This window comes from Heptranchias perlo, unplaced genomic scaffold, assembly GCF_035084215.1.
Source record: "Heptranchias perlo isolate sHepPer1 unplaced genomic scaffold, sHepPer1.hap1 HAP1_SCAFFOLD_424, whole genome shotgun sequence".
Lineage (NCBI taxonomy): Eukaryota > Metazoa > Chordata > Chondrichthyes > Hexanchiformes > Hexanchidae > Heptranchias > Heptranchias perlo.
The window spans coordinates 127,433-149,073 of record NW_027139436.1 but is presented as its reverse complement, the minus strand read 5'-3'; the positions used below and the strand labels follow the sequence as shown (position 1 = coordinate 149,073).

Below are 21,641 nucleotides of genomic sequence, written 5' to 3'. Positions count from 1 at the left end.
GGAGTCTGACCAGAACTGGACCCAGTCCTCAAGGTGCAGAATGAATGAGATTTGTTTTTTTTAGCTGAAATTTTACTTTATTTCATAAACTTTAAGGATACCCACAGACAGAGAGTGAATTAGAGTGAGAGAGGTAGCAGGAGAGAGAGCGAGAGTGAGAGAGATACAGAAGCAGACATCTGGTGCTGTTACACCGACACCCAGTGGCCGACGGTTATTATCACAAGGAACCAGCTGTCTTTGGTGTGGTTTCTGCTAAACTCTCTCTCCGCATAGTCCTGTATCAATCTCACACTATTCCCACTGCCCCACTCTCTCCCCATAGTCCTGTATCAATCTCACACTAATCCCACTGCCCCACTCTCTTCCCATAGTCCTGTATCAATCTCACACTAATCCCACTGCCACGCTCTCTCCTCATTGCCCTGTATTAATCTCACACGAATCCCTCTGCCCCACTCTCTCCCCATAGTCCTGTATCAATCCCAAACTCATCCCAATGCCCCATTCCCTCTCCATCGTCCTGCATCAATCTCACATTAATCCCACTGCCCCACACTCCCCATAGTCCTGTGTCAATCCCAAACTAATCCAACTGCCCCACTCTCTCCCGATAGTCCTGCATCAATCACTGCCCCACCCTCTCCCCATAGTCCTGTATCAATCTCACACTAATCCCACTCCCCCACTCTCTCCCCATAGTCCTGTATCAATCTCACACTAATCCCACTGCCCCACTCTCTTCCCATAGACCTGTATCAATCTCACACTAATCCCACTGCCCCACTCTCTCCCCATCGTCCTGTATCAATCCCAAACTCATCCCACTGTCTCGTTCTCCCCAGTCCTCAAGGCACAGTCTGACCAGAACTGGACCCAGTCCTCAAGGTGCAGTCTGACCAGAACTGGACCCAGTCCTCAAGGTGCAGTCTGACCAGAACTGGACCCAGTCCTCAAGATGCAGTCTGACCAGAACTGGACCCAATTCTCAAGGTTCAGAATGAATGAGGTTCGGTTTTTTTTAATCTCAAATTTTACTTTATTTCATAAAATTTAAGGATACCCACAGACAGAGAGAGAATTAGAGTGAGAGAAGCAACAGGAGGGAGAGCGAGAGTGGGAGAGATACAGAAGCAGACATCTGGTGCTGTTACACCGACACCCAGTGGCCGACGGTTATTATCACAAGGATGGTGGAAAGGCTTTGGGGAGTCAGGAGGTGAGTCACTCGCTGCAGAATACCCAGCCTCTGACCTGCTCTTGTAGCCACAGTATTTATATGGCTGGTCCAGTTAAGTTTCTGGTCAATGGTGACCCCCAGGATGTTGATGGTGGGGGATTCGGCGATGGTAATGCTGTTGAATGTTAAGGGGAGGTGGTTAGACTCTCTCTTGTTGGAGATGGTCATTGCCTGGCACTTGTCTGGCGCGAATGTTACTTGCCACTTCTGAGCCCAAGCCTGGATGTTGTCCAGGTCTTGCTGCATGCGGGCACGGACTGCTTCATTATTTTAGGAATCTTACAACACCCGGTTATAGTCCAACAGTTTTATTTGAAAATCACAAGCTTTCGGAGCTTACCTCCTTCGTCAGGTTCGTGAGTGAAGGGTTTTAAAATCGCATATCATATATTAGGCTGGGAGACAATCACAGCAATCAAAGGTGTCGTTGGTGTTCAGACAGATTAGCCACGGAAAACATTACATCCCAGTATACTGAACACACAGTGGGTCAGATTACACAGACAGAGAGAGAAAGAGATCCGAAGGGCAGAGAGAGAGAGAGAATGTCCAGTTGTATTAAAAACAGATAACTTTTTTTCCCGCTGGTGGGGTTACGTGTAGCGTGACATGAACCCAAGATCCCGGTTGAGGCCGTCCTCATGGGTGCGGAACTTGGCTATCAATTTCTGCTCGACGATTTTGCGTTGTCGTGTGTCTCGAAGGCCGCCTTGGAGAACACTTCCCCGAAGATCGGTGGCTGAATGTCGTTGACTGCTAAAGTGTTCCCCGAATGGGAGGGAACCCTCCTGTCTGGCGATTGTTGCGCGGTGTCCGTTCATCCGTTGTCGCAGCGTCTACATGGTCTCGCCGATGTACCATGCTCCGCGGAGGGCATCCTTTCCTGCAATGTATGAGGTAGACAACGTTGGCCGAGTAACAGGAGCATGTACCTGGTGGGTGGTATCCTCTCGTGTGATGGTGGTATCTGTGTCGATGGTCTGGCATGTCTTGCAGAGGTTGCCGTGGCAGGGTTGTGTGGTGTCGTGGACGCTGTTCTCCTGAGAGCTGGGTAATTTGCTGCGAACGATGGTCTGTTTGAGGTTGGGTGGCTGTTTGAAACCCATGAGGACGGCCTCAACCGGGATCTTGGGTTCATGTCGCGCTGCACGTAACCCCACCAGAGGGGGAAAAAGAGTTATCTGTTTTTAATACAACTGGTCATTCTCTGTCTTTCTCTTCCTGTCGGATGTTTCTCTCTCTCTCTGTCTTTGGTTCTGGCCATTTGTATATTCAGTCGTCCTGTATGTAATGTCTCTCCGTCTGATCGCCTTGACAACGGGCAGTTGGAAAGATTATCTGTAATCACCAGGCACTGTTCTCTGACTATATTTGCGGTAATTTTCAAGGAATCCAACGAAGGAGAAAGCCTCCGAAAGCTTGTGATTTTCAAATGAAACTCTTGGACTGTAACCTGGTGTTGGAAGATTGCTGACATGAGTTCAGGTCAATGTGACAGGCGGCCATTGTTCCTCCTTTACCAAGATGGCCGCCGCTCAAGCGCCTCCCTCTCCTTCACCAAGATGGCGGTGGTGGGTTATTTTCAGCTGCGGGACGACTCCCTGATCAAGGTGGCGGCCGGTATCCCGGCGTGCTGAACGATGGGGAGCGATTGATCGCTGTTACACCCGCGCAATCGAATCGGTAGAGTCGCTGCATCGGGAACGGAGCGGGATGGAAGCGATCGTGGGGTCGATTGGGCGGGACTGGAGGTGTGAGATCGATGCGATCGAGGCGTGGATTGGGCGGACTGGAGGAGCGGGATCGATGCGATCGGGGGGGTCGATTGGGCGCACTGGAGGAGCGGGGTCCATCGCGCGCCAAATTGATCGGTTGGAAGAAGCGGGAGCGGCGGAGCCCGAGGCCCGAGGCCCGATGGGGATCCAGGGATTGGACAAACTGATCGGCGATGTGGCGCCGGGAGCCGTGAGAGAAAAACAGATAAAGAGTGACTTCGGTAATAGAGAGAGTGTGAAAGAGAGAGAGAGAGAGAGAGATAGGGGGATAGAGAGAGAGAGAGAGAGATAGGGAGATAGAGAGAGAGAGAGAGATAGGGGGATAGAGAGAGAGAGAGATAGGGGGATAGAGAGAGAGAGAGAGAGATAGGGGGATAGAGAGAGAGAGAGAGAGATAGGGGGATAGAGAGAGAGAGAGAGAGATAGGGGGATAGAGAGAGAGAGAGAGATAGGGGGATAGAGAGAGAGATAGGGGGATAGAGAGAGAGAGAGAGATAGGGGGATAGAGAGAGAGAGAGAGATAGGGGGATAGAGAGAGAGAGAGAGAGAGATAGGGGGATAGAGAGAGAGAGAGAGAGATAGGGGGATAGAGAGAGATAGGGGGATAGAGAGAGAGAGAGAGATAGAGAGAGAGAGAGAGATAGGGGGATAGAGAGAGATAGGGGGATAGAGAGAGAGAGAGGTAGGGGGATAGAGAGAGAGAGAGAGATAGGGGGATAGAGAGAGAGAGAGAGATAGGGGGATAGAGAGAGAGAGATAGGGGGATAGAGAGAGAGAGATAGGGGGATAGAGAGAGAGAGATAGGGGGATAGAGAGAGAGAGATAGGGGGATAGAGAGAGAGAGATAGGGGGATAGAGAGAGAGAGATAGGGGGATAGAGAGAGAGAGATAGGGGGATAGAGAGAGAGAGATAGGGGGACAGAGAGAGAGAGATAGGGGGATAGAGAGAGAGAGAGATAGGGGGATAGAGAGAGAGAGATAGGGGGATAGAGAGAGAGAGATAGGGGATAGAGAGAGAGAGAGATAGGGGGATAGAGAGAGAGAGAGATAGGGGGATAGAGAGAGAGAGAGATAGGGGGATAGAGAGAGAGAGAGATAGGGGGATAGAGAGAGAGAGAGATAGGGGGATAGAGAGAGAGAGAGATAGGGGGATAGAGAGAGAGAGAGAGAGGGGGATAGAGAGAGAGAGAGATAGGGGGATAGAGAGAGAGAGAGAGAGGGGGATAGAGAGAGAGAGAGAGAGATAGGGGGATAGAGAGAGAGGGGGATAGAGAGAGAGAGAGATAGGGGGATAGAGAGAGAGAGAGAGAGATAGGGGGATAGAGAGAGAGAGAGAGAGATAGGGGGATAGAGAGAGAGAGGGATAGGGGGATAGAGAGAGAGAGGGATAGGGGGATAGAGAGAGAGAGGGATAGGGGGATAGAGAGAGAGAGGGATAGGGGGATAGAGAGAGAGAGAGGGGGATAGAGGAGAGAGAGGGATAGGGGGAGAGAGAGAGAGAGAGATAGGGGGAGAGAGAGAGAGATAGAGAGAGAGATTGGGGGATAGAGAGAGAGAGAGATTGGGGGATAGAGAGAGAGAGAGATTGGGGGATAGAGAGAGATTGGGGGATAGAGAGAGAGAGAGAGAGAGATTGGGGGATAGAGAGAGGGGGATAGAGAGAGGGGGATGGAGAGAGAGGGGGATAGAGAGAGAGAGAGAGAGATAGGGCGTCAGAGAGATCGGGGGAGACGGGGATGGAGGGACCCAGTCCTCAAGGTGCAGATTGAATGAGGTTTGTTTTTTTTAATCTCAAAATTTACATTATTTCATAAAATTTAATGATACCCACAGTTCAATGTAAATACACAATTACAATTCAAACAAGACAATAGAGATCGGACACAATTTAAAACACAGAGCATATTTCCGAATGCATTCTGTACGATACAGGGTGGGGTGGCCTCACACGGTGACCTCTCCCCGTGCAGCCTTTGCGTCGGCCGCACCTCGCCTCAGTGCGTCCCGCAGCACGGACTCCTGGACCTTGGAGTGTGCCCGTCGGCAACACTCGGTCATGGACAGCTCCTTCAGCTGGAAGACCAGCAGGTTTCGGACGGGCCAAAGGGCCTCCTTCACCGAGTTAATGGTCTTCCAGCCACAGGTGATATCTGTCTCGGTGTGCGTCCTGGGAACAGCCCGTAGAGCACGGCGTCCTGTGTTACCGAACTGTTGGGGATGAACCGGGACAGATACCAACACATCTCTCTCCACACCCTCTGTGCGAAGGGGCAGTCCATCAGGAGGTGGACGACAGTCTCCTCCCCGCCGGAGCCTCGAGGGAGCTCGGGGTGGTGCTGAGATTCTGTGCGTGTTGGAAGGACCGCACTGGGAGGGTCCTTCTCACCACCATCCAGGCTCCATCCTGGTGTCTGTTGGTCAGTTCTGGTGATGAGACGTTCTGCCAAATGGATTCGACCGTCTGGTCAGGAAACTGCCCAATCGCATCATCATCACAGTGCTGTTTGTGGGATCTTGCTGTGCTCATATTGGCTGTTGCGTTTCCAACAACAGCGACGACACTTCAAAACTATTTCATTGGATGTCAAGCACTTTGGGACGTCATGATGTTCTGAAAGGTGCTGCAGAAATGCAAGTCTCTCTTTCCTTCAATTCACCCAGACGGCAATCTCCCTCTGTTGGTGTCTCTCTCTCTCTATCACTGTGCTCAGTCTCACCTTGATCAATCTCCCTCTGTTGGTGTCTCTCTCTCTCTATCACTGTTCTCAGTCTCACCTTTATCAATCTCCCTCTGTTGGTGTCTCTCTCTCTCTCCATCACTGCACTCAGTCTCACCTTTTTCAATCTCCCTCTGTTGGTGTGTGTCTCTCTCTCTGCACTCAGTCTTACCTTTATCAATCTCCCTCTGTTGGTGTCTCTCTCTCTCTCTCTCTCCATCACTGCACTCAGTCTCACCTTGATCAATCTCCCTCTGCTGGTGTCTTTCTCTGTCTCTCTCTCACTGCACTCAGTCTTACCTTTATCAATCTCACTCTGTTGGTGTCTCTCTCTCTCCATCACTGCACTCAGTCTCACCTTTATCAATCTCCCTCTGTTGGTGTCTCTCTCTCTCTCCATCACTGCACTCAGTCTCACCTTTATCAATCTCCCTCTGTTGGTGTGTGTCTCTCTCTCCATCACTGCACTCAGTCTCACCTTGATCAATCTCCCTCTGTTGGTGTGTGTGTCTCTCTCTCTCTCTGCACTCAGTCTAACCTTTATCAATCTCCCTCTGTTGGTGTCTCTCTCTCTCTCCATCACTGCACTCAGTCTCACCTTTATCAATCTCCCTCTGTTGGTGTCTCTCTCTCTCTCTCCATCACTGCACTCAGTCTCACCTTGATCAACCTCCCTCTGTTGGTGTCTCTCTCTCTCCATCACTACACTCAGTCTCACCTTTATCAATCTCCCTCTGTTGGTGTCTCTCTCTCTCTCCATCACTACACTCAGTCTCACCTTCATCAATCTCCCTCTGTTGGTGTCTTTCTCTCTCTCTCTCTCTCACTGCACTCAGTCTTACCTTTATCAATCTCACTCTGTTGGTCTCTCTCTCTCTCTCTCTCCCATGGGGGGGTCGGAGATCAGTGACACAGACAGTCCTGGGATCTCCTCTCCCTCCCGTCCCATTAACACACTGATCACCGACACCTGCAGTCCTGGGATCTCCTCCACCTCCCGTCCCATTAACACACTGATCACCGACACCAACAGTCTGGATCTCCTCTACCTCCCGTCCCATTAACACACTGATCACCGACACTGACAGTCCTGGGATCTCCTCTTCCTCCCGTCCCATTAACACACTGATCACCAACACTGACAGTCCTGGGATCTCCTCTTCCTCCCGTCCCATTAACACACTGATCACCGACACTGACAGTCCTGGGATCTCCTCTTCCTCCCGTCCCATTAACACACTGATCACCGACACTGACAGTCCTGGGATCTCCTCTTCCTCCCGTCCCATTAACACACTGATCACCGACACTGACAGTCCTGGGATCTCCTCTACCTCCCGTCCCATTAACACACTGATCACCGACACCTACAGTCCTGGGATCTCCTCGACCTCCCGTCCCATTAACACACTGATCACCGATTGCTTGTATTTAGTTTATTTTATTAACATTTTATTTCTCCAATATGGTCAAACTTTTGGTGCGATCAGGAGCCACATATTATTTTACAACTTGTCCTTTCATGAGATATAAACTTTGAGAAACTCTGTAAAATGAGTTGATAAATAGCCTCCGTTTATAAAGGTTTCAGTGATTGCAGAATAGACGGTGTTTCCAGCACCGCGGCCTGGTGGAGAGAGAATCAGACACCGTACGACACAGAACTGACTCTGCTCTTAGAAAGTCTTCAGATCCTCTCATTATTTAATGAATTTCACAATGACAGTAAAGGGATATTTCACCACATTCTTCAACTGCTCTCTGAATTTAGTCTGTGTCACGGCATAAATACAAGTGTTTGTGCAGCAACTCAAGAGCTGGAGCATGAACCCCATTTCTTGTATAACGTTAGGTAGAATTACAGACCTAAACCCCAACCACAACATCCGATTCCACATCGAATACACCATAAACAGGGCCCATAACAGGATAAAGTTCCCTGATATAACAAACAGTAAAATGATGGATTTCCTTCGGCTTTCCATCTCTGGGTCACTGGGGCTCTCCCCACTGCTGTGGCCCCGGAGTCTCCTGCGGGCTCTGTTGGCCTCGAAAATGTGTCTGACGGTGAAAGCATTGAGCAGCAGAACCAGAATAAATGGGACACACGGGGTGAGGATATTATGGAGGAGTTCGAATACTCCCCATATCGGTGAAATCATAACACTGGGTGTTACAGCACAGAACCAGGGCTCATTGATTAGTGTATACCAACGTGTAAACATAAAATACCAGGGAATACTCTTCAAACAGCTCAGCACAGTCACTGTTCCCAGAACCACAGACGCCGTCCTCTCGGAGCAATATTTAGTTTTCAGCTTCTGGCAACAAATGGCCACAAATCGATCAAAGGTGAAAGAGACGGTGAACCAGACAGAACAGTCAGTGGCTGCGAAAAGTAGGACAGCGTGGATATTACACACGGGGATGGACCAGAGGAAGTAGAAATAAATGTAAAACACAATCGGAATCTGCCTGAGGATCAGATCGGTGATAACGACCAGTAGATCCCCCGCTGCCATGGCAACCAGGTAGAGAGTGACACATTTGGAGAGTCCGCACTTTCCCCGAGACAAGATCACAATCGTCAATAAGTTCACTGGAAGGAAAGGAAAGAAGCAGAAAATTATACATTAGGCTGGATCCCCTGTAAATATTAGTACAATCTCTGGGTCACCTGCAAATATTAGTACAATCACTGGATCATCCCTCAATATTAGTACAATCTCTGGATCCCCTGTCAATATTAGTACAATCTCTCGATCCCCTGTAAAGATTAGTACAATCTCTGGATCCCCTGTCAATATTAGTACAATCTCTCGATCCCCTGTAAAGATTAGTGCAATCACTGGATCACCTGTAAATATTAGTACAATCTCTGGATCCTCTGTAAATATTAGTACAATCACTGGGTCCCCTGTAAATATTAGTACAATCTCTGGATCCCCTGTAAATATTAGTGCAATCTCTGGATCCCCTGCAAATATTAGTACAATCTCTGGATCCCCTGTAAATATTAGTAAAATCTCTGGAACCCCTGTTGTATTCATACAATCTCTGGATCCCCTTTAAATATTAGTACAATCTCTGGATCCCCTCTAAATATAAGTACAATCTCTGGATCCCCTGTAAATATTAGTACAATCTCTGGATCCCCTGTTGTATTAATAAAATCTCTGGATCCCCTGTAAATATTAGTACAATCTCTGAATCCCATGTAAATATCAGTACAATCTCTGGATCCCATGTAAATATTTGTACAATCTCTGCATCCCCTGTTGTACTAATAAAATCGCTGGATCCCCTGTAAATATTTGTACAATCTCTGGAACTCCTGTAAACATTAGTACAATCTCTGGATCCCCAGGAAATATTCGTACAATCTCTGGATCCCCTGTCAATATTAGTACAATCTCTGGATCCCCTGTAAATATGAGTACAATCTCTGGATCCCCTGTTGTATCAATAAAATCTCTGGATCCCCTGTAAATATTATTACAATCTCTGGCTCCCCTGTAATTATTAGTACAATCTCTGGATCCCCTGTAAATATTCATACAATCTCTGGATCCTGTGTAAATATCAGTACAATCACTGGATGCCCTGTAAATATGAAGTCAATCTCTGGATCACCTGTTAATATTTGTACAATCTCTGGATCAACTGTAAATATTGCTATAATCTCTGGATCCCCTGTAAATATTAGTACAATCACTGGAACTCTCTGTAAATATTAGTACAATCTCTGGCTCCCCTGTAAATATTAGTACAATCTCTGGATCCTCTGAAAATATTAATGCAATCTCTGGCTCCCATGTAAATATTGGTACAATCTCTGGATCCACTGTAAATATTATTACAATCTCTGGATCCCCTGTAAATATTAGCACAATCTCTGGATCCGCTGTCAATATTAGTACAATCTCTGGATTACCTGCAAATATTAGAACAATCTCTGGATCCCCTCTACATATCAGTACAATCACTGGACCTCTGTAAACATTAGTACAATCTCTGGATCCTCCTTAAATATTAGTACAATCTCTGGATCCCCTGGAAATATTAGTACAATCTCTGGATCCCCTGTTAATATTAGTACAATCTCAGGATCCTCTGTAAATATTAGTACAATCTCTGGAACCCCTGTAAATATTAGCACAATCTCTGGATCCCCTGTTCATATTCGAAAAATCTCTGGATCCCCTGTAAATATTAGTCCAATCTCTGGATCCCCTGTCATATTCGTACAATGTCTGGATCCCCTGTCAAAATTAGTATAAGCTCTGGATCCTCTGTAAATATTAGTATAATCTGTGGATCCTCTGTAAATATTAGTGCAATCTCTGGATCTCCTGGAAATATTAGTACAATCTCTGGATCCCCTGTAAATATTAGTACAATCTCTGGATCCCCTGTAAATATTTGTACAATCTCTGGATCCGCTGTAAACATTAGTACAATCTCTGGATCCCCTGAAAATATCACAACAATCACCGGACCTCTCTGCAAATATTAGTGCATTCTCTGGATCCCCTGGAATATTAGTAGAATCACTGGATACCCTGTAAATATTAATTCAATCTCTGGATCCCCTGTGAATATTAGTACAATCTCTGGATCCCCTGTAAATATTAGTACAATTTCTGGATCCACTGTAAATATTAGTACAATCTCTGGAACTCCTGTAAATATTAGTACATTCTCTGGATCCCCTGTAAATATTAGTACAATCACTGGATCCCCTGTAAATATTAGTACAATCTTTGGATCACTTGTAAAGATGAGTACAATCTCTGGATCACCTGTAAATATTAGTACAATCACTGGAACTCTCTGTAAATATTAGTGCAATCTCTGGATCCACTGTAAATATTCGTACAATCTCTGGATCTCCTGTAAATATTAGTACAATGTCTGGATCCACTGTAAATATTAGTACAATCTCTGGATCTCCTGTAAATATTAGCACAATCTCTGGATCCCCTGTTAATATTAGTAAAATCTCTGGATCCCCTGTAAATATTAGTCCAATCTCTGGATCCCCTGTCATATTCGTACAATGTCTGGATCCTCTGTCAAAATTAGTATAAGCTCTGGATCCTCTGTAAATATTAGTATAATCTGTGGATCCTCTGTAAATATTAGTGCATTCTCTGGATCTCCTGGAAATATTAGTACAATCTCTGGATCCCCTGAAAATATTAATGCAATCTCTGGCTCCCCTGTAAATATTAGTACAATCTCTGGATCCGCTGTAAATATTAGTACAATCTCTGGATCCCCTGTAAATACTAGTACAATCTCTGGATCCTCTGTAAATTTTAGTACAAACTCTGGATCCCCTGTAATATTCGTACAATCTCTGGATCCCCTGTCAAAATTAGTATAATCTCTGGATCCTATGTAAATATTAGTGTAATCTCTGGATCCCCTGTAAATATTAGTGCAATCTCTGGATCTCCTGTAAATATTAGTACAATTTCTGGATCCCCTGTAAATATCAATAAAATCTCTGGATCCACTGTAAATATTAGTACATTCTCTGGATCACCTGTTAATATTTGTACAATCTCTGGATCAACTGTAAATATTGGTACAATCTCTGGATCCCCTGTAAATATCAATAAAATCTCTGGAGCCACTGTAAATATTGGTACAATCTCTGGATCCACTGTAAATATTAGTGCAATCTCTGGATCTTGAGTAAATATTAGGACAATCACTGGAACTCTCTGTAAATATTAGTACAATCTCTGGATCCCCTGTCAAAATTGATATAATCTCTGGATCCTCTGTAAATATTAGTACAATCTCTGGATCCCCTGAAAATATTAATGCAATCTCTGGCTCCCCTTTAAGTATTGGTACAATCTCCGGATCCCCTGTAAATATTGGTACAATCTCTGGATCCCCTGTAAATATTAGTACAATCTCTGGATCCTCTGTAAATATTAGTACAATATCGGGATCCCCAGAAAATATTAATGCAATCTCTGGCTCCCCTGCAAATATTACTACAATCTCTGGATCCCCTGTAAATATCAGTACAATCTCTGGATCCTCTTAAAATATTAATGCAATCTCTAGCTCCCATGTAAATATTGGTACAATCTCTGGATCCACTGCAAATATTATTACAATCTCTGGATCCCCTGTAAATATTGGCACAATCGCTGGATCCCCTGTAATTATTAGTACAATCTCTGGATCCCCTGTAAATATTGGCACAATCTCTGGATCCCCTGCAAATATTAGTACAATCTCTGGATCCGCTGTCAATATTAGTACAATCTCTGGATTACCTGCAAATATTAGTACAATCTCTGGATCCCCTCTAAATATCAGTACAATCACTGGACCTCTTAAAATATTAATGCAATCTCTGGATCCTCCTTAAATATTAGTACAATCTCTGGATCCCCTGGAAATATTAGTACAATCTCTGGATCCCCTGTTAATATTAGTACAATCTCTGGATCCTCTGTAAATATCAGTACAATCTCTGGAACCCCTGTAAATATTAGCACAATCTCTGGATCCCCTGTTAATATTTGTAAAATCTCTGGATCCCCTGTAAATATTAGTCCAATCTCTGGATCCCCTGTAATATTCGTACAATGTCTGGATCCCCTGTCAAAATTAGTATAAGCTCTGGATCCTCTGTAAATATTAGTATAATCTGTGGATCCTCTGTAAATATTAGTGCAATCTCTGGATCTCCTGGAAATATTGGTACAATCTCTGGATCCTCTGTAAATATTAGTACAATCTCTGGATCCCCTGAAAATATTACTGCAATCTCTGGCTTCCCTGTAAATATTGGTACAATCTCTGGATCCTCTGTAAATATTAGTGTAATCTCTGGATCCCCTGTCATAATTAGTACAATCTCTAGATCCTCTGTGAATATTAGTATAATCTCTGGATCCCCTGTCAATATTAGTACAATCTCTAGATCCTCTGTAAATATTAGTACAATCTCTGGATCCCCTGTCAATATTAGTAGAATCTCTGGATCCCCTGTAATTATTAGTACAATCTCTGGATCCCCTGTAAATATTAGTACAATCTCTGGATCCCCTGAAAATATTAATGCAATCTCTGGATCCCCTGTAAATATTAGTACAATCTCTGGATCCCCTGTAAATATTAGTACAATCTCTGGATCCCCTGTGAATGTTAATACAATCTCTGGATCCCCTGTTAATATTAGTACAATCTCTGGATCCTCTGTAAATATTAGTACAATCTCTGGATCCTCTGTAAATATTAGTGCAATCTCTGGATCCCCTGTAATATTCGTACAATCTCTGGATCCCCTGTCAAAATAAGTATAATCTCTGGATCCTCTTTAAATATTAGTATAATCTCTGGATCCACTGTAATTATAAGTGCAATCTCTGGATCTCCTGTAAATATTAGTACAATCTCTGGATCCTCTGTAAATATTGGTACAATCTCTGGATCGCCTGAAAATTTTTATGCAATCTCTGGCTCCCCTCTAAATATTAGTACAATCTCTGGATCCCCTGCCAATATTAGAACAATCTCTGCATCCTCTGTAAATATTTGTACAATCTCTGGATCCCCTGTCAATATTAGTACAATCTCTGGAACCCCAGTAAATATTAATACAATCTCTGGAACTCTCGGTAAATATTAGTACAATCACTAGATCCCCTGTAAATATTAATGCAATCTCTGGATCCCCTGTAAATATTAGTACAATCTCTGGATCCTCTGTAAATATTCGTACAATCTCTGGATCCCCTGTCAATATTAGTACAATCTCTGGAACCCCAGTAAATATTAATACAATCTCTGGAACTCTCTGTAAATATTAGTACAATCACTAGATCCCCTGTAAATATTAATACAATCTCTGGATCACCTGTTAATATTAGTACAATCTCTGGATCCCCTGTAAATATTCGTACAATCTCTGGCTCCCCTGTAAATATTAGTACAATCTCTGGATCCCCTCTAAATATCAGTACAATCACTGGACCTCTCTGTAAATATTTGTACAATCTCTGGGTCACCTCTAAAAATTAGTACAATCTCTGGATCCCCTGTATTTATTCGTACAATCTCTGGATCTCCTGTAAATATTAGTACAATCTCGGGATTCCCTGTCAATATTAGTACAATCTCTGGGTCACCTTTAAATATTAGTGCAATCTCTGGATCCCCTGTAAATATTAGTACAATCTCTGAATCAGCTATTACTATTCGTACAATCTCTGTAACCCCTGTCAATATTAGTACAATCTCTGGATCCCCTGTAAATGTTAGAAGAATCTCAACATCACCGGTTAATATCTGTACAATCTCTGGATCCCCTGTAAATATTAGTACATCCTCTGGATCCCCTGTAAATATTAGTACAATCTCTGGATCCACTGTAAATATTAGTACAATCTCTGGATCCCTATTAATATTAGTACAATCTCTGGATCCCCTGTAAATATTAGTACATTCTCTGGATCCCTATTAATATTAGTACAATCTCTGGATCCACTGTAAATATTAGTACAATCTCTGGATCCCCTGTAAATATTAGTACATTCTCTGGATCCCTATTAATATTAGTACAATCACTGCATCCCCTGTAAATATTAATGCAATCTCTGGCTCCCCTGTAAATATTAGTACAATCTCTGGATCCTCTGTAAATATTAGTGTAATCTCTGGATCCCCTGTAAATATTAGTACATTCTTTGGATCCCCTGTAAATATTAGTACAATCTCTGGATCCCCTGCAACTATTCGTACAATCTCTGGATCACCTGTAAATATTAGTACAATCTCTGGATCCCCTGTAAATATTAGTACAATCTCTGGATCCCCTGTAAATATTAGTACAATCTCTGAATCAGCTATTAATATTAGTACAATCTCTGGAACCCCTGTAAATATTAATACAATCTCTGGATCCCCTGTAAATATTAGTATAATCTCTGGATCCCCTGTCAAAATAAGTATAATCTCTGGATCCTCTTTAAATATTAGTATAATCTCTGGATCCACTGTAATTATAAGTGCAATCTCTGGATCTCCTGTAAATATTAGTACAATCTCTGGATCCTCTGTAAATATTGGTACAATCTCTGGATCGCCTGAAAATTTTTATGCAATCTCTGGCTCCCCTCTAAATATTAGTACAATCTCTGGATCCCCTGCCAATATTAGAACAATCTCTGCATCCTCTGTAAATATTTGTACAATCTCTGGATCCCCTGTCAATATTAGTACAATCTCTGGAACCCCAGTAAATATTAATACAATCTCTGGAACTCTCGGTAAATATTAGTACAATCACTAGATCCCCTGTAAATATTAATGCAATCTCTGGATCCCCTGTAAATATTAGTACAATCTCTGGATCCTCTGTAAATATTCGTACAATCTCTGGATCCCCTGTCAATATTAGTACAATCTCTGGAACCCCAGTAAATATTAATACAATCTCTGGAACTCTCTGTAAATATTAGTACAATCACTAGATCCCCTGTAAATATTAATACAATCTCTGGATCACCTGTTAATATTAGTACAATCTCTGGATCCCCTGTAAATATTCGTACAATCTCTGGCTCCCCTGTAAATATTAGTACAATCTCTGGATCCCCTCTAAATATCAGTACAATCACTGGACCTCTCTGTAAATATTTGTACAATCTCTGGGTCACCTCTAAAAATTAGTACAATCTCTGGATCCCCTGTATTTATTCGTACAATCTCTGGATCTCCTGTAAATATTAGTACAATCTCGGGATTCCCTGTCAATATTAGTACAATCTCTGAATCAGCTATTACTATTCGTACAATCTCTGTAACCCCTGTCAATGTTAGTACAATCTCTGGATCCCCTGTAAATGTTAGAAGAATCTCAACATCACCGGTTAATATCTGTACAATCTCTGGATCCCCTGTAAATATTAGTACATTCTCTGGATCCCCTGTAAATATTAGTACAATCTCTGGATCCACTGTAAATATTAGTACAATCTCTGGATCCCTATTAATATTAGTACAATCTCTGGATCCCCTGTAAATATTAGTACATTCTCTGGATCCCTATTAATATTAGTACAATCTCTGGATCCACTGTAAATATTAGTACAATCTCTGGATCCCCTGTAAATATTAGTACATTCTCTGGATCCCTATTAATATTAGTACAATCACTGCATCCCCTGTAAATATTAATGCAATCTCTGGCTCCCCTGTAAATATTAGTACAATCTCTGGATCCTCTGTAAATATTAGTGTAATCTCTGGATCCCCTGTAAATATTAGTACATTCTTTGGATCCCCTGTAAATATTAGTACAATCTCTGGATCCCCTGCAACTATTCGTACAATCTCTGGATCACCTGTAAATATTAGTACAATCTCTGGATCCCCTGTAAATATTAGTACAATCTCTGGATCCCCTATAAATATTCGTACAATCTCTGGATCTCCTGTAAATATTAGTACAATCTCTGGATCCCCTGTAAATATTAGTACAATCTCTGGATCCCCTGTAAATATTAGTACAATCTCTGAATCAGCTATTAATATTAGTACAATCTCTGGAACCCCTGTAAATATTAGTACAATCTCTGAATCAGCTATTAATATTAGTACAATCTCTGGAACCCCTGTAAATATTAATACAATCTCTGGATCCCCTGTAAATATTAGTACAATCTCTGAATCAGCTATTAATATTAGTACAATCTCTGGAACCCCTGTAAATATTAGTACAATCTCTGTAACCCCTGTCAATATTAGTACAATCTCTGGATCACCTGTAAATATTCGTGCAATCTCTGGCTCCCCCACAAATATTCGTACAATTTCTGAATCCCCTGTAAATGTTAGAAGAATCTCAACATCACCGGTTAATATCTGTACAATCTCTGGATCCACTGTAAATATTAGTACAATCTCTGGATCCCCTGTAAATATTAGTACAATCTCTGGATCCCCTGTAAATATTACTACATTCTCTGGAACCCCTATTAATATTAGTACAATCTCTGGATCCACTGTAAATATTGGTACAATCACTGCATCCCCTGTAAATATTAATGCAATCTCTGGCTCCCCTGTAAATATTAGTACAATCTCTGGATCCACTGTAAATATTGGTACAATCACTGCATCCCCTGTAAATATTAATGCAATCTCTGGCTCCCCTGTAAATATTAGTACAATCTCTGGATCCTCTGTAAATATTGGTGTAATCTCTGGATCTCCTGTAAATATTAGTACAGTCTCTGGATCCCCTGTAAATATTGGTACAATCTCTGGATCCCCTGTAAATATTAGTACATTCTCTGGATCCCCTGTAAATATTAGTACACTCTGTCGATACTCTGTAAATATTAATACAATCTCTGGATCCCCTGTAAATATTAGTACAATCTCTGGATCCCCTGTAACTATTCGTACAATCTCTGGATCACCTGTAAATATTAGTACAATTTCTGGATCCCCTGTAAATATTAGTACAATCTCTGGATCCCCTGTAACTGTTCGTACAATCTCTGGATCACCTGTAAATATTAGTACAATTTCTGGATCTCCTGTAAATATTAGTGCAGTCTCTGGATCACCTGTAAATATTAGGACAATCTCTGGATCCCCTGTAAATATTAGTACAATCTCTGGATCCCCTGTAAATATTAGTGCAGTCTCTGGATCACCTTTAAATATTAGTACAATCTCTGGATCCCCTGTAAATATTAGTACAATCTCTGGATTACCTGTAAATATTATTACAATCTCTGGATCCCTTTTAAATATGAGTACAATCTCTAGATCTCTCTGTGAACATTAGTACCTTCTCTGGAACTCCTCTAAATCTTAAATCTCACAAACTGATGATTCCCATGAACATATTTTTACCATCCCCGGTCCCCCTATAATTTTATCTCCCATCCCGGGGATCCCCTCTAATTTTTAAGCTGAATATAGAGACTTACAATCAACTCGAACAGCAGCGAGTGTGGGTCAGGAAATGACCAGGGCAGTAATACACTGAAATATGGTTTATAGAATTAATAACTGGATATGGAGACTTCCCAGGATCTCCAACAGAGGCAAGTGTGGGACCTTAAAATAACAAGAATAATAATACAGTGAAATATGGTTTATAGAATTAATAACTGGAGATTGAGACTTCCCAGGATCTCCAACAGAGGCAAGTGTGGGACTTTTAAATGACAAGAATAATAATCCATTGAAATATGCTTTCTAGAATTAATAACTGGAAATAGAGACTTACCAGGATCTCCAACAGAGGCAAGTGTGGGACTTTTAAATGACAAGAATAATAATCAATTGAAATATGCTTTATAGAATTAATAACTGGGTTTTGAGGCTTACCAGTGACACCGACAGCAGCGAGGAGGGGATAGTAAATTACTTGTATCCCCATAAGCACATAACTTATCCGATTGCTTAATGGTATTGAATCATAATCTTCAAACAGATATTGAATCATCCAGAATGGACTGCGGTGAACTATCCTTCCCAGGTTACGACCCAGTGTTGTAACATTACAATCTATCCTTCCCAGATTACGACCCAGTGTTGTAACATTACAATCTATCCTTCCCAGATTACGACCCAGTGTTGTAACATTCCAATCTATCCTTCCCAGATTCTGATCCATTGCCGATCCCGATCTATTCTTTCCCTCTCTCTGATCCCTGTTAGTGCCGGAGGTGATGCTCCCACTGACACTCTGTGATAACACGGTGAAAGGAGTCGCTTATTTCTAGCAGAGAGAAACACTCCAGTGACACAATTAGGGCCCATGGAGACTGACATTAATTACAGTCACTGAACAAACAGATTCAGTTTGAACAACTTTAAACCCCACACTTTTTATATCACAACATATATTTAACCAAATATTACACAGATTGAAAGCCCAAAGCCCAGTGTATTATTTTAATAAATATTTGGAAGAGCAGAAACTATGAGACCCTCAGTCTGACAGCACTGATGTGAAGGGAGAACAGTTTCATTTACAGACTGCAGATTTTTTTGTTCAAAAAAAATACTTCATTCATAAAATTTGCTGCAATACATACAATACAGTTGTCATATCACATTCCAAACGTACACAATACAGATCATACAATTTGCAGGTTACATCAAGTACAGTTCAATGAAGACATTGGACATAATTACAGTTCATGACACTCGAGGGTGCCTCATTGCATTCCACTCAATACAGATTATTGATAACAGGTACGCGACAGATTATTTCTGAGTGAAATCCTTTAATTTCAGAGAGTTTCTCGAGGGTTGGGTTTACGATCAGAGATGGAAACTGAACCATTTTACAAGTCAGTGTGGAGACCACCCTGTGAATATTGGGGCAATCTCTGGATACCCCGGTCAATATTGGCAAGTCTATGGGTCCTCCTGGAAATATTGGGCCAGTCTCTGGATCTCCCTGTAAATATTCTTACATACTGCAGAAGCCACACTAAAGGCAGCTGGTTCCTTGTGATAATAACCGTGGGCCACTGGGTGTCGGTGTAATAGCACCAGATGTCGAGGGGCTGCTGGGGGTGTCAGTGAAATGACAGCACAGGAGGAGCCCCCTGCGACAGAGGGGCCTGAGCCAGTGGGAGCTCTTCAACTGGGTCTGTCTGCCTCGAAAAGAGGCGGACAGAGGAAGGCCAGGGAATGGGTTAAACAGTTTGTAACTCATTGACAGTGAGGAGCTTTCCGACATCGAGAGAATGTGAAGGGGATTTTATAAATATCGTACTGTCTCTCCCTCTGTCTGCCGACGTTTGTCTCTTTCTCTCACTCTCTCTGTCTCTCTCACTCTCACAATCTCTCACACTCTCTCTTTGTATCTTTGTCTCACTCTCTCTGTTTCCCAATCTCTCTTAGTCTCTTTCTCACCCTCTCTGTCTCTCGGTCTCTCTCCGTCTCTCACACTCTCTCTCATTCTCTCATTCCCTCTGTCTCTCTCACTCTCTCTATCATTTTCATTCTGTCCCCCTCACTGTCTGCTTCTGTATCTCTCTCACTCTCGCTCTCTCTCCTGCTGCATCTCTCACTCTAATTCTCTCTCTGTCTGTGGGTATCCAAAAAAATTTATGAAATAAAGTAAAATTTGGGAGAAAAATCAACCTCATTCATTCTACACGTTGAGGACTGGGTCCAGTTCTGGTCAGACTGCACCTTGAGGACTGGGTCCAGTTCTGGTCAGACTGCACCTTGAGGACTGGGTCCAGTTCGGGTCTGACTGCACCTTGAGGACTGGGTCCAGTTCTGGTCAGACTGCACCTTGAGGACTGGGTCCACTTCTGGTCGGACTGCACCTTGAGGACTGGGTCCAGTTCTGGTCAGACTGCACCTTGAGGACTGGGTCCAGTTCGGGTCTGACTGCACCTTGAGCAGTGGGTCCAGTTCTGGTCAGACTGCACCTTGAGGACTGGGTCCAGTTCTGGTCGGACTGCACCTTGAGGACGGGGTGCAGTTCTGGTCAGACTGCACCTTGAGGACTGGGTCCAGTTCTGGTCGGACTGCACCTTGAGGACGGGGTGCAGTTCTGGTCAGACTGCACCTTGAGGACTGGGTCCAGTTCGAGTCAGACTGCACCTTGAGGACAGGGTCCATATCTGGTCAGACTGCACCTTGAGGACTTGATCCACTTCTGGTCAGACTGCACCTTGAGGACTGGGTCCACTTCTGGTCGGACTGCACCTTGAGGACTGGGTCCAGTTCTGGTCAGACTGCACCTTGAGGACTGGGTCCAGTTCTGGTCGGACTGCACCTAGAGGACTGGGTCCACTTCTGGTCGGACTGCACCTTGAGGACTGGGTCCAGTTCTGGTCAGACTGCACCTTGAGGACTGGGTCCAGTTCTGGTCAGACTGCACCTTGAGGACAGGGTCCATATCTGGTCAGACTGCACCTTGAGGACTGGGTCCAGTTCTGGTCAGACTGCACCTTGAGGACTGGGTCCAGTTCGGGTCTGACTGCACCTTGAGGACTGGGTCCAATTCTGGTCAGACTGCACCTTGAGGACTGGGTCCACTTCTGGTCGGACTGCACCTTGAGGACTGGGTCCAATTCTGGTCAGACTGCACCTTGAGGACTGGGTCCAGTTCGGGTCTGACTGCACCTTGAGCAGTGGGTCCAGTTCTGGTCAGACTGCGCCTTGAGGACTGGGTCCAGTTCTGGTCGGACTGCACCTTGAGGACGGGGTGCAGTTCTGGTCAGACTGCACCTTGAGGACTGGGTCCAGTTCTGGTCAGACTGCACCTTGAGGACGGGGTGCAGTTCTGGTCAGACTGCACCTTGAGGACTGGGTCCAGTTCGAGTCAGACTGCACCTTGAGGACAGGGTCCATATCTGGTCAGACTGCACCTTGAGGACTTGATCCACTTCTGGTCAGACTGCACCTTGAGGACTGGGTCCACTTCTGGTCGGACTGCACCTTGAGGACTGGGTCCAGTTCTGGTCAGACTGCACCTTGAGGACTGGGTCCAGTTCTGGTCGGACTGCACCTTGAGGACTGGGTCCACTTCTGTTCGGACTGCACCTTGAGGACTGGGTCCAGTTCTGGTCAGACTGCACCTTGAGGACTGGGTCCAGTTCTGGTCAGACTGCACCTTGAGGACAGGGTCCATATCTGGTCAGACTGCACCTTGAGGACTTGATCCACTTCTGGTCAGACTGCACCTTGAGGACTGGGTCCACTTCTGGTCGGACTGCACCTTGAGGACTGGGTCCAGTTCTGGTCAGACTGCACCTTGAGGACTGGGTCCAGTTCTGGTCGGACTGCACCTTGAGGACTGGGTCCAGTTCTGGTCAGACTGCACCTTGAGGACTGGGTCCAGTTATGGTCAGACTGCACCTTGAGGACAGGGTCCAGTTCTGG

At 44.0% G+C, this 21,641-nt stretch overlaps 2 protein-coding genes across 2 annotated transcripts in view; one reads left to right on the top strand and one right to left on the bottom strand.

Moving 5' to 3' along the window:
- Positions 1–2,953: 2,953 nt before the first annotated feature.
- Positions 2,954–21,641, top strand: part of LOC137312351 (uncharacterized) — a 107,293-nt gene continuing 88,605 nt past the window's right edge. The window contains exon 1 of the mRNA XM_067978923.1: positions 2,954–3,236. Coding sequence (XP_067835024.1) covers positions 2,954–3,236 — 283 coding nt within the window. The remainder of the gene's footprint in view (positions 3,237–21,641) is intronic.
- On the bottom strand, positions 7,197–9,913 carry LOC137312350 (probable G-protein coupled receptor 139). The gene is made up of 2 exons (XM_067978922.1): positions 9,862–9,913; positions 7,197–8,331 (listed from the first exon to the last, which is right to left on the bottom strand). Exons 1-2 carry the CDS (start codon positions 9,911–9,913, stop codon positions 7,433–7,435), a joined length of 951 nt encoding a protein of 316 aa, XP_067835023.1. The 3' UTR covers positions 7,197–7,432.